The 12,446-nt window shown below is 46.4% G+C and overlaps 1 protein-coding gene across 6 annotated transcripts in view; it reads left to right on the top strand.

Annotated features, from left to right (window-relative positions):
* The first annotated feature begins 3,315 nt into the window (after positions 1-3,315).
* Positions 3,316-12,446, top strand: part of DENND5B (DENN domain containing 5B) — a 119,765-nt gene continuing 110,634 nt past the window's right edge. For 5 of the 6 annotated variants that reach the window (XM_030040812.1, XM_030040813.1, XM_030040816.1 and 2 more), the window contains exon 1: positions 3,316-3,482. In XM_030040812.1, the coding sequence (XP_029896672.1) occupies positions 3,371-3,482 (112 nt within the window). In that variant the 5' untranslated portion in view covers positions 3,316-3,370. Of the gene's footprint in view, positions 3,483-11,236; positions 11,277-12,446 lie in introns of those variants that run through there. The other variant, XM_030040815.1, reaches the window with a different exon arrangement.

The raw sequence follows: 12,446 nt of genomic DNA on the forward strand, positions 1-12,446 counted from the left end.
CGTGGCATTTGGCTGATTAGTGAGTGTGTGCAGCAGCTCATGATGCTTTGGGGTCTCATCTTCTTTATCCTCTCACTCTTGCAAGAAGCTCCACAGCCCCTTTGTGGACCTGCCTGTGACCACTGTGAAATTTAAGCAATTGATGTTGCAAGTAGAGCAGAAGCATTTGGCCTGTCTCTAAAGCAGGGAAGCCCCTCTAGAGAGGCACTGGTGACCAGTGCAGGGTGGGTTTGGATGGTGAAAAGACAACCAAAATGCCTAGATTCTGGAAAAAAGTAGTTCAGAAAATCTCAGTATGGAGAAAAGGCAATTTTGCACACTGAGGGAACACCTTGATGCTTTCCTGTGCTGTACATCATAAGATAGTGGGCATCAGGCAACAGCCTGTGATAGAGAGAGGTGCCATTGCACTTTACTCATACACCTGATGCGGGAAGACTTCATGGCACAACAAAGCATGGGGTGGGCACAAAGTGCTCCTGCGTGCTGCAAGCCAGCGCAACTCAGCCAACTCCGCTCTGCTGTGTAGGCTTGCTCCAGCCAAAGGCAAAGGCCTCTGCTGCCTTTTCCTGGGAGCAGTTGTTTATACCTGGATAGAAGAAGGAAGCAGCTTACAACGGACTTGATTGTGTTCCTGTGAGAGTGAAAGAAGGCAAGTGAAAAATTAGCTGTAAATGGGTATCCAGTCCACCTCCTCGAGCGGAGGAAAGTATTGCCACTAGGCAGGAACAAAAGGGTCTTGATATAACTAAAATCCTGCAGTCGGGCTCTGAAATTTTTTATTATAATCGATGTTGTTGTCCAGTGAGCTAACTTTCAAGCCTACTTGCACTGTTAAAATCTCCTAAAAGTTACTGATTCCTGGGGATTAAGAGCCAGGATGGAGGAAGAAAACATGAGTGAAGAAGAGCTACCCAACGGCACCATGCAGCGTCTAAAGCCAGACCAGCTTGGAGGGAAAGACTGGAACAACTTAGATGGAGAGGTTTAGATGAGAAAAATCCAGGCCCAGGGACATAACGTGACTCATCAGAGCCCAGACACACTTGGCACAGCCAGGTCTGCTGGCACTGCAAAGGAGCTGAGTGGCCTCATTGGGATGACGTTTGTGCCCCAGAAGATCAGTTGTCTTAGAAGAAGAAATCACTGCCCCCATGAAACTCCAACAAGTGTTTGTGGGAGCTGTATGTACAGGAGTGGGAGCTCAACCTCACAGCTGTTCCAGGAAGAGGAGTGAGTTTATTAGATTTTATACCTGCAATCTCACGTGTTGTGCTTTATCCCCTTGTTTAACGCTATATGTATTACTGATTTTATTGAGATTGAAGTGTCTGTACACTGAACTTTATTCAACCAAAAAAATGCTATCCTGTACAGAAAAGAGCTAAACCAAAACAATCTAGAATTGCCTGCTGCCCGAGGGGAAAAAAGGTCAGGACTGTTGTGCTAATTTTGGGGTTAATCTTAGAAGCAGTCCTAACTTGTACATCCTTTAGAGAGGCTGGTGAAGCCTCTATCTTGGACTGCCTGGAGCCACCCATGCCATTGGGCCTCCAAAAGAGAAACCTACAATATGAGAATAAGATGGTACTTCTCCACAGTAAGAGCAATTAGGTTTGAATGAGAGTCAGAGGCTGACTTAACTCTTATCATCTGACCTAGAGCTGAATAAGCAAATACATACAAGTTAATAAACAAACCAAACCAAACTAAATAAAATAACCTAGCTCTCAGTGCAAAGTCGAGAAAATAACTGGTGTCCTGGCAAATTCCTACGTGGATCTACCAAGGTTCACTTTGTTACAGCGAGTGCTGCAACCACCAGACTCAGTGATTGTGATAGAGGACTCAGCTGCTTCTTTCTTGGATATTGGGAAGTGAGGAAATTGGTTTAGCTCTTGTCTGCTTTCAGTAGAGCACTACAGGAAGCTGAGAAGTAAAAGGGCATAAAACTTATTAATTCAAAGGGAAGAAGAGAGAGAGAGATGCTGACCTAGGTTGCCTCCAGGTAGGAAGGCACAGTTGTTCCAGATACCTCCATAAAATGACCCATGCTGGATGAAATATCAGGTTCCTTGCAGGCATTTCCTTATCAAAGGCGCTTGTTGAATAAGAACAAATGTAAATCACAGAAAGAAAAAAATGTGGCTCATGCTGCAGAGAAGGAAGTGAGAGAGGTCATAAGAGTCCACAGAAAGCAAAGGATGAGACTAATTATCACAGACTGCATGGACCAAGACTAGTAAACAGATAAACACAAAAGGATGAAAGTGCAGATTGAATTCTGCAGACAGCCTCCTTAAAAATATACAGGCGGCAGAATTATCTGACGTAAGCGGGGATCTCATCAGTTTGGAGAAGAAAATCTCAGAACTTCAGAAGAATCATCTTTGCCCCTTTAAAAGTAGGTGCCGCTCCCGAGCGGATCTGCCAGTACTTTGGCATCGGGTAATAATAATGGGAGGGGTTTTAGCAACGGGGACTAAATAATACTGACTTCTTCCTGGACGTGGCAGAATGGTTAGTAAATCTGAAATAGACTGGGAACGAAGCAGCGTTTTAGATGTTTGCTTTGAAACAGAGCGCATGTAGCGAAGAAATAGTTGTCCCTCCTAGAAGTTAACGTGCTACCAGTGACAGCAGTCACGGCGCAGGGATGGAGACGACACAAAAGCCATCCGTCAGACTCTCCCTGGGGTGGGTGTGGTGATGTTGTTTCGATATTCGGGTCGGGAGACGAAAAAGCCGTTTCCCCCCCGGAGGATTCCCGCAGAAAACGCTCAGCGCTGCCCGGTGCTCGGCCCGTTCCGGTGGGGGCCCTTCGGGTGCTCCCTCCTGGCTGTGGAACGGACACATCCCCGGTAGGAAGTGGCACCGTCCCCTTTTCCATTTAAATAACCGCCACCCTGCCCTACTCACACCTCGGGGGTGATATCGGGGGGAGGAAACTTTGGGCGCCTATCGTGAGGAGGCCGCGTGCCAAAGCGGAGGCCCGGGGGGGGACGGACACACGCACAATCCCGCACCCCTCACACCCAAAACCCCGGTAAGGGCCGGAAACGTCCCGCTAAGGCGCCGGAGCGGGGCGGGGGGGAGGCGCCGCCGCGGCCGCCCGGGGTTTAAATGCCCCGCGGGGGCGGGCCGCCACCGCCCGCCCCGCCCCGCTCCCCCCCCCGCCCCGCTCAGCTGACAGCGGGGCCGCCGCTCGGTGCCCGCCCGCCCGCCGGAGCCGCCGCTCGGTGCCCGCCCGCCGCGCCTGCGCGCCCCCGCCGGGGATGGGGGGCGGCGCGCCGTTGACCGGGCCGCGGGCGCGCCCCCGCCGCCGCGCAGAGCCGCGCTGCCGCAGGGAGCCGCCGCCGCCGCCGGCGGGATGAGCGGGAGCGGCGCCCCCGGGCCCGGCGCGGCACCCTGCCGCTTCGCCCACTACTTCGTGCTGTGCGGCATCGACGCGGAGAGCGGGCTGGAGCCCGACGAGCTGGCAGGTGAGCGGCGCCGCCGGGAGCGGGAGCGGGAGCGGGTGGGGCGCGGAGGCCTCGCCCGCACCCGCGCCGCTGCGGCTCGCCGCGGCCCGGCGGGCGTTTGGGATCCGCTGCTTCAAAATGTCTGCTCCCCCCCGAGGAGGGGGCGAAGGGAGGAGGGGGGGGGCCGTCGCCGGGCCGGCAGAAGCCGCGGGGAGGGAGCAACTTTGAAGGACGAAGCGTCCGTCCCCCCGCCGGGGGGCTGGCGGAGCATCCCCCGGCGGGCAGCTCCCGCCTGGCGGCGGGGGGGGGGGGGGGGGGCGTTTTGTCTGCCGGCCGCCGGGATGCGCCCTCCCCCGCAGGCCGGGCCCCGCCGACCCGCCGTTGGCCCTGGTCCCTAATGGTGGAAGGGGAAAGGCAGCAGTCCTGGCCAGCCCTCGGCGGGTGGGTGCAGCGGCTCGGCCGCGGCCAGCGGGGTGCGACTGATGGGAGAGGGGTACGGAATTGAAGGGAGCCGAATGACTGAGCTTTCTGTCGGGGGAGATGCGTTTTCTTCCCTGTTTGCCCTGGAAAGGTGGCGGTGGTGGGGGATCTGGGGAGAACTGAATAAATTAATGGAATCGCATCTTTAATTATGCTGCTTTATTCACATCTTATGTCTATTCAGAAATAGCCTTCCTGCATCCTTCCTTTCCCCTCCACCCCCAAAAATGTTACGGAATTAAAGAACAAAATCATTAGTGTGGGATCTAACGCTTTCTCTAAAATGTTTATTTTTGGAGCGTTCATGACTGGATGTGAGCTGATTATGTTGGGAAAAGGCTAAATGTCACTTTTGTTTATTCAAAAGGAACTGTTTAAGTCAGGTTTTTACACATAAAATTAGATCGCCTGCAAGCTTAATAACGGGGCTTCATTGCATGGAAGCTAAACATTTCCTCACTGAGTTACGAGTTTGAAAGCACTGAAGTGCATACGTTTGACCGTTGTTCTATGCGTTCGCACTGCAGGCGACTGAGCTGTATGTGACTGAAGTTGAAGGCAGCTGTAGCTGTCACGGTGGGCACCTCTGCCTGGTGACGGGATCCTGGCGAGGTCTCCGCTGCTATTGCATCAGGAAGTACCTCTCCTTCTGGTTGTGCAGGAGAAAGACTTCATCTATATCACTGATCAATGTACCCTGGCTGAAGTTCATATTTTTGTCACCTGTAAAAGGGTTGGATACACGCACCTGACATTCCAAGGAGCTTCATCTTAACTCGGGGTACCTAAAGCTTTTCCTTCTGCAGTGAGCACACGCTGGAAGTAGCCCTAGGATCTTCAAGTTGAAGCATTAGCCACGTGTGCTTTAATCTCTGCTTTTTCACATGTACTAGTGACCGCAATTGTATGTTTTCAGTTTTGCTGCTTTTAGTAGAAAACTCCTGGCTCGTGAGCCATCTCCCAGCTGATGGCGTACAGGGTTTGATTTGCATAATATGACCTATTGGGGTTTCAGCTACTTAAACTTTGAGTCATCGCTAACTCTTCTATCTGCAAAAAACTATTTTTAAAGCAGTGTTGGCTGGCAGACTGTGCCTTCCCTGATGAGTACCCACAGACTTTAGAACTTGTCTTCTGCTGATTTCTGCTCCATTTCCCAGTGAGATGTGCAGGTGTGTTCTCGGGGAGCGCTGCTCAAGGACAGGCTGAAGGCGGTGGGTTCGTGCAGGGCAGCGGCTCGGCTACAGGGCTCATCCTTTATGGTCATTCAGTAGGTTTAGCTGAACTGCTCCAGCAACACTAAGCAGATTTAAAAGCTAAAGAAAGTCTCCCTCTTCATTTTTCAGTAAAAGACAGACATTTTGGCACATCTGGGATATGCCCATTTATAAAATACAATGCAACCATGAATGAATTCAAAGAGAAATTACCACAAGTAGTTGTTTTTAAAGCAAGTGGGGCTTTTTTTTTTTCCATTTTCTCCCTTCCCCCAATAGGAAATAACAAGTAGAAATGTCTTTGTAACTGGTTTAAACTAGGCAAGGTCTAACAGTATGGTTGGAGCATCCAAAAATTTTTGGTAATGCTAATTTGGGAGGCATTCTTAATACCTAGGAGGGTTGGGATATGTTAGAGGAAGAAGTGGAGTAACAGAAATATGATGGCACTTAATATTGCCACTGAGCAATGTTATATTTTTAGGGACTCGTGACAAGAGCTTTCTGCTATCAGCTGGGAGCGCAGCAGTTGGAAATGTTAGGGAGGAACAGGGAGTGCTGTGAGCCACAAATATAATGCAGCCATGGAAAAATTAACTCTGGTTTTAGATGTAGCTGAGAAAACATTTCTGCTAAAGCTTGGGGAGCATTAATGCCGCCATAGGCAGGCAGTAGTGAGATCCCATCTAGAAACCTGTTACAGGTTTCAAAGAGCGAGCTACTAGGATTGAATTGTTACTGGAATAGGTGGGGAGAAAGATGCTTGAGGGAACAGAAAGTCTGTTGTATCACAGGAAACCCACAAATGAAGACTATTTCTTTCTAAAAATGCTCTTACAACATTTTGTAGAAAGAAATGATCCTGTTCTTTCAGTATTGAATTATGTAGCTGTGATAGCTTTCCGTCTTGCTATCCTTGTGCTTAAAGAGCTTGTTGAGGTAAGTCACGGCGTCAATGAAAAGTTGCTGAGACTTAAGCCGCTGCACAGATCATCCCCAGTTTAGCAAAAAAAGTAATCAAGAACCTGCTTATCTCCAAACCTGTGAATCCCTTAGCAGCCAGCATACACCAAGTGCCTTGCTCAAGCCAGGTCTGGCTGACTGGAGCTGCGCTAGGGCTGGGCAAAGGAGGACGAGAGGAGGACGGGAGGAGCTCTTCTGCGGCCCCGGGGCCTCTCGTGTGAACAGAGAAGCAGAAGTTAGAAAATCCTCGAGGGATTCTCAGCTTCCAGATGGGCTTGCTGGTGATCAGCTGAGGCACAGACACCTCACGGGGGTATGTGGTGTGCTAAGGAGCTGCCGGTGAGCCAGTTCTGGCGTCATCTGGAGCCCCCTGACCTGCACCCTCCCTTCGCTGGGGACAGCCCCGGACCCAGCCCTGTGTGAAGGCTTTCCTTGCCTGATGGCTTAAGCCCAAAATCTCTTTCCACGCAAACCCTCTGCAGTAAAAAACAAACAAACAAACAAAAAAACCCCAAAACAAACAAACAAAAAAAACCCACACCAAAAAACCCTCATCTGCTGCATCAGGCGTGAAGTGAAATGTTTCAATGATGGTCTTGGAGGCAGGGTGAGGAACTCCCTTTTTAATTCTTATTGTAGGGTTGTTAGGTCTGTTCACAAAATGATATAAAATCAAGGTTTTAAAGTTGTATAAGGTCTTGACATGCTTTTAGGGAAGAGTGACTTGCTTTATAGTTCTTGATCCTGTGGATGCTCAGTGCTTAAAATAAATGTGGTACATGAGAATTTTCCACCATGCAAATGGTTCATTTTGCTTAGATTTTTTTTTTTTTCTTTTGCATTTATGCTATTTTCTGGTACAGATTTTCCTTTTTTTTTTCTTTCTTTTTTTAATAGGAAAATGCTCCACAGCTGGCTTTTGAAATGGATTAATTTTGTTTTTTTAAGTAAATTAATTTTGAAAAGTAAAAAGCTGTTGCACCTATTGCTCAGCTTGGTAGTGTATCCAGGCATGCAGCAAAGTAGTGTATGGATTATAATGCTGTCAAAACACTTGTGGCACTATCACCAAGCTCTCAGTCAAGGATGGAAGAAAAAAAAATCTTTCTAGGGACTTGAGGGAGGAAAGGAAACTATCTACTTAATAGTTGGAGAGGTCAGAAAAGAAAAGCAGGGTATTTGATGTGAAATATCTTGAAAAGCATGAAAATTTCAGTATTGGTTTCTGTGCCCTGTTGAACTCCACTAAAATAGGATGAAGGGAGCTTTTCTCTCATGTTCAGGGCTGATGGAAAATATGTTTCGGTTGACTTTCATCTTCATGCCTACTTCTTTCAGGTAAAGCTATTTTGAGACTATCAGCCTTGGAATTGCGTATGCTTGAATGAACTTGTTATAGTAAATATTTAACATTGCCTTAAACAAAAAGACCTAATTGTTCATTAAATTGTTTCTATTCCATATTTTGTTCATACTATATGAGCCTCATAAGCGTATGTGCAAGGCACGAGATTTTTCTGGCTGTAGCAGCTTTTACATTTTGCTTTGAGAGCTTATTAAATTTTGCAGTATCTTGTTACAGTGTCGCAAACTACAGTTTATAAAAATCCAGAATACATATGACTCAACTAAAAAGAACATGGAGTTTCTTTTATTAGGGGAAGTAATTTAGTGCTCTGGAGGAAATCAGAGAGAGAATTAGGGATGGGTGTTTTGTTCCAAAGTGGAAGGACTGGTCTGTGCTCCATGGAGGATGCTGTTGCCAGAGCAGTTTGGAGGGAGGAGGATGCGGTAAGCCAGCACGGGAACTGGGGCCTGAAGGACCGTGTTGGATGGTGCCTTCTGCATCTCGGAACGTGAATGTTGGTGGAGTTGTGGTAGCCCTCTTGCTGTGTGAAATGAAAAGTTTTATAGCTTTTTTCCACACTTAAACCGTAAAATATTACCTCAAGACTATGCTTATTAGTGAGGAGACATTCTAGTTATTGTATCTTGTCTAGCAACATATTTTGCACTGTCTAGTTTTGGCCATTGTGTAAAGATTCGCTATCTTATTGTCCTGGTTCAATGTATACTTTAAAGCTTTAGAGAGCTTCATTACTCTACTTTTAAGATAGATTTTTTTTTTTTTCCTTTCTTTATGATCAGCAAAGCTGAGAGTGCTTACTGGTCATGCTCATTGGAAATGTTCAGTATCTTGGGGAAAATGAACACTACTTCTACCTCATGCTGTTTCCCTACAAATATCCAGATACTGGTTATTAATTTCCCCCCAGTGAAATGTTACTTCAGTTCATAACGTTGAAAACCAAACAGAGCGTGTTGCAGTCTGGCTAACTGTGCTTCTTATCTAGTAGGCTCTTATTTTTAGAAAGCTAAAAGACTTTTTCATCCTTGTGTGGGCTTGGCACCTGCGTGCTCACGCCTTGCAGAGTCTCCCCGCAGCCTGCACAGTTCTCCATCGCACTTCCTTCATGCCAAGTCACCCTGCAGTGCCAGAAAACTTGGTGGCATTACTACAGTGATACAACTTCTCGTGTATACGGCTTTTCTGAAAATAAGTAATTGGGTTTTTTCCTAGTTTACTGGAAATAGACTGAGAAATTTCCCTTGACCAAGGAATATCTAAACAGTTGCGATTCCTGTTCGTGACTTACTCAGTTGCCACAAAGGAAAAGCGGGCTATGGGAGTTTTGCTTTTAATTTTTAGGTACAGTCCAGAGTTGCACAAAGCATTTTTGGAGGGATTGTCCAGGTTAAGTAACCTGGATGTGGATGAGAGTGGTGCGGGTAGAGGAGAAGATGGCTTATGCTGTACAACTTAACAAAACTTCACCTGCTCCTCAGAAGCAGTTGTAGTAGATTGCTTAGGATTTCTGATCGTTATAGGGCTTGTGAGAGGGATGGGACCCAAGTGTTTCTCCTGCCACCCTTAAGAAGCGATGCTGAAATGCAGCAATAAATCTTCTGACTTTATGGCTGGAATAAGCAAGTCTCATGGATGAGAGATTGGATGGAGTAGCTGGCTTATTGAACTAACTGTTGTTTTTTGTGAATTGTCATAATAAACAATGAAACACTGGGTATACATTTAGGAAAACTGTTTGATAAAAATCTAAGCTGGGTTAATATTTTGTTCATGTGAAAACAAATTTTTTGATCTTAGTCTGCATAAGTAAAGTGTTGTGTTTCTAGTTAGAGGGAGTATGGAGATAATCCCTGCTTCTGTGCAAACCTCGACTCGAAGCTGAAACAGAAATAATGTTTCTGCTCTCTTCTACACCTTCAAAGGTGGTGGCATGGATAGTTGCTGTAATGGTTTATTCTTAAACATGTTTTTGGTTGGTTTTTTTTTTTTTTTTGCTACTGGGGAAAAACAGAATTCAATTGTAACACTACAGAGATTTTTATTTTTTTTTAAAAATAGATTTCTGAATTATACATTGAAGACTTAGCTCCTGTAGCAGGATTTCTGCAGCCAAAGGAAACAGTGCTTTTTATAAAGAATTGTCAATATTATTGACAAGTATTATCTCCAGTTAGAATAACCTTTAATAAGGAGTAACTCTCTTGCATACTTGGATAACAGACCATTTGTGGAATTGCTAATGGCTGTGACATATTATTATGCTTTAGTAATAGTGCTTTCATTCTCTATCTTTATATATGCCAGACAGACACTGGATTTAAATGCTCCCCCAACCCTGGTGTGACTATTCTGTTATACATTTGCCTTCATCTAAGTTCTTTGTACTGTATTCCTTTGAAAATAAGGTATTGATTGAGTTGGAAAAACATCATTATTCCTATCAATAGCACTAACTCACTAATGCTAAACCAAAGAGAATTTCTTGTACTTTTTTTGCCAGATAAGCTGCTGTTTTAATTTCCACTTAGAAGGACTAAACCCCCTTGCACTCTGGGAGGCTGTTTTGCTGCCAGCGGCTCTTGCGGTAGCACAGGAGAAGAAGGTGTGGCATGTACGTGAGGGGTTTTTTTTAGTAAAAATCCTTGTAACTGGTACGTTAATATTGCAGTAGGTAGCCTTTTTCCTTCACATAGTGTAAACCACAGTAGTAATCAAAGTGCTGGCAGGCAGAATGGCTGAGCTGCTGTCCTTTATAAGAACGACCTAAATCCAACGCTAATCTTGTTCCTGCACATCAGCTTGAAGTCACCACTGGCCCCATCCTGGCGGCTTAGTGGTGCGGTGGCTGGGGAGAGCTGGGGTGCCTGGGACCGCAGCTGCCCGCTTCGAGCGAAGAGCGCTGAAAGGCAAACGTCCGCGCGTCCTGAAGAGCGTGGCAGTGCCGGATCAGGCCTCGTCGCGGCTGGGTGTTGGTGGGGAGCGTGAGGAGAGATGGTGGTTTTGAGCCTACGGTGAAGGTGAAGGTCCCCGCTGCCAGCGGAGAGGCTCCCGTGTCGATGTCCGCCTCCGCGGTGGTCCTCACGGCACTGGAGGGTGGCGGCATCTGGGGGAAGGCGATACCCCCCCCTCTGAAAAGGGGAGAGCAGAAACCGTAAATATGTCAGAACTGCTCCGGGCGGTGCGTGACTGTAGTATTGATTTCTCTGCTCAGCTGTTTGCCCATGAAGCCTTTCTGCCCTCTCCGGAGCAATGTCCCAGCGCTGCAGGAGCTGTGCCCGTGCCCTGACACCCTGCCCACAGCTCTCCTGTGCCAGTGCGGAGCTCACAGTAGCAATACCTCCAAAATGAGCTGCTTCAGGAGAGGCTGAGATGCATGCAAGCCAGCAGGACAAGAGTGTCAGGGCTCTCTCGCCTGCCTTCTTTCACCAGCTTGTCATGGACTAATCAAGTTGTCCTTAATGCCAGCTCGTCCCTGAAACGTGCTGGCAAGTGTACAGCCCGCAAAGCCTCTGCGTGGGCTGACGCTGGATACGTGGCTGGCACGCTGCTCCCTGCTGCAGTTGCTGATCTGTGGCAATGAAGGTTGGAGTCAATGAGAAATGTGAATGAAGGAAAAAAAAAAAAAAAAAGAAAAAACCAGCATGTGCACTTTGATCCAGTTAATGGTGGGTGTTTGGCTGGTGCTATTTGAAATCATGCAGGATCGCTTACATATATGGGAAGAAGATTACAAGTAGCTTGTTCAGCCATCTCTTCTGCATATGGAGAGGAACCTACATAAAGTTCGTGAGTGTAAATAACCTACAAATTTTATTTTTTTTTTCCCCTATTATCTACCTCTTGACCAGGAAATAGCAAAAAACATGTATGGTAGGAAAAGTTACATTGGGGAAAAACAAATTTGGTCAGGAAACAGCAGGCCTTCACTGTGGTATTTTGGTCGCATTAGCCATATTGATAATCTCAAAAGTAATTAGGGAAGAAACGGTGATGGGTCATCACAATAAAAAGACACATACTAGGGAGATGACTAATGTGTGACAGACTGCTGAGGTGTCAGATACTGGCATGGCTGGAAGAAGCTTCTGTTACATTACCAGTATGAAAATATAAACAACTCAATTTGTGCTCCTTGCTTGGAGTCAAAGATAGTTTTACTCAGCTGTCTGATCATTGTATCTTAGCAGAGAGCTTTCTCATTAGGGTGTCCTAGGCTTGATAAAGGTGCCTGGCTGGAGACGTGGAGCCATGCTCCTTCAAGGTGTGAGGTTTTTCTTCTTCCTCCTTCCTCCACTTACCAACCCAATCCATGAAAAATAACATCAAAACATCCAAACAGATGCTTAAAGAGTGAAACAGAAAGAGTATTCACTTGCTAATATATATTCCGTGTAGAGTTGCTTTGAAGGACTTTGCTAGATCTCAGTGACCTGCTTCGAGTTATAGTATAAAAATTAACTCTTAGTAGAATATAATATTGGGGGAAAGGGTCTGGTTTTGGTGGATCTGTAAAGAAAACTTGTTCCTTGTTGGAGAACAACCTTCACGATTTCATACAAAAATGTCAGCAGTTCTTGGTTTGTGTTCAGAGGCCATGTTTAAATATGTCAGTCTTGGAGAGTGAGTGTCATTGTCCCCTGCCTTGGAGCATGAACTTGGCTTTGCTTTACAGTAATATTATTCATCAAATTGCAATAATAATTCTGGGACCTAGTAGCAAGGTTTTTTTTAAAAACAAGCTTTATATCAAATGGAGTTAAATTGTGCTTTGAAGCTGTGTGAGTGTTAGGTTGCACAGCATGAAAGCTAGAAGAATCCTCTGTCCACCCCCGTCCTTCTTGGTATTCTCTTGTCATGTTAAAGACTAACATGTGGAAGGGTAAGGGGGCTTAATCTGAAACACCATTCTGTGTAAACAATGACAGGATTAAAAAAAAAAAAAAGCAAAGCTCAACT

Source organism: Aquila chrysaetos, chromosome 17 (genome assembly GCF_900496995.4).
Source record: "Aquila chrysaetos chrysaetos chromosome 17, bAquChr1.4, whole genome shotgun sequence".
Classification (NCBI taxonomy): domain Eukaryota; kingdom Metazoa; phylum Chordata; class Aves; order Accipitriformes; family Accipitridae; genus Aquila; species Aquila chrysaetos.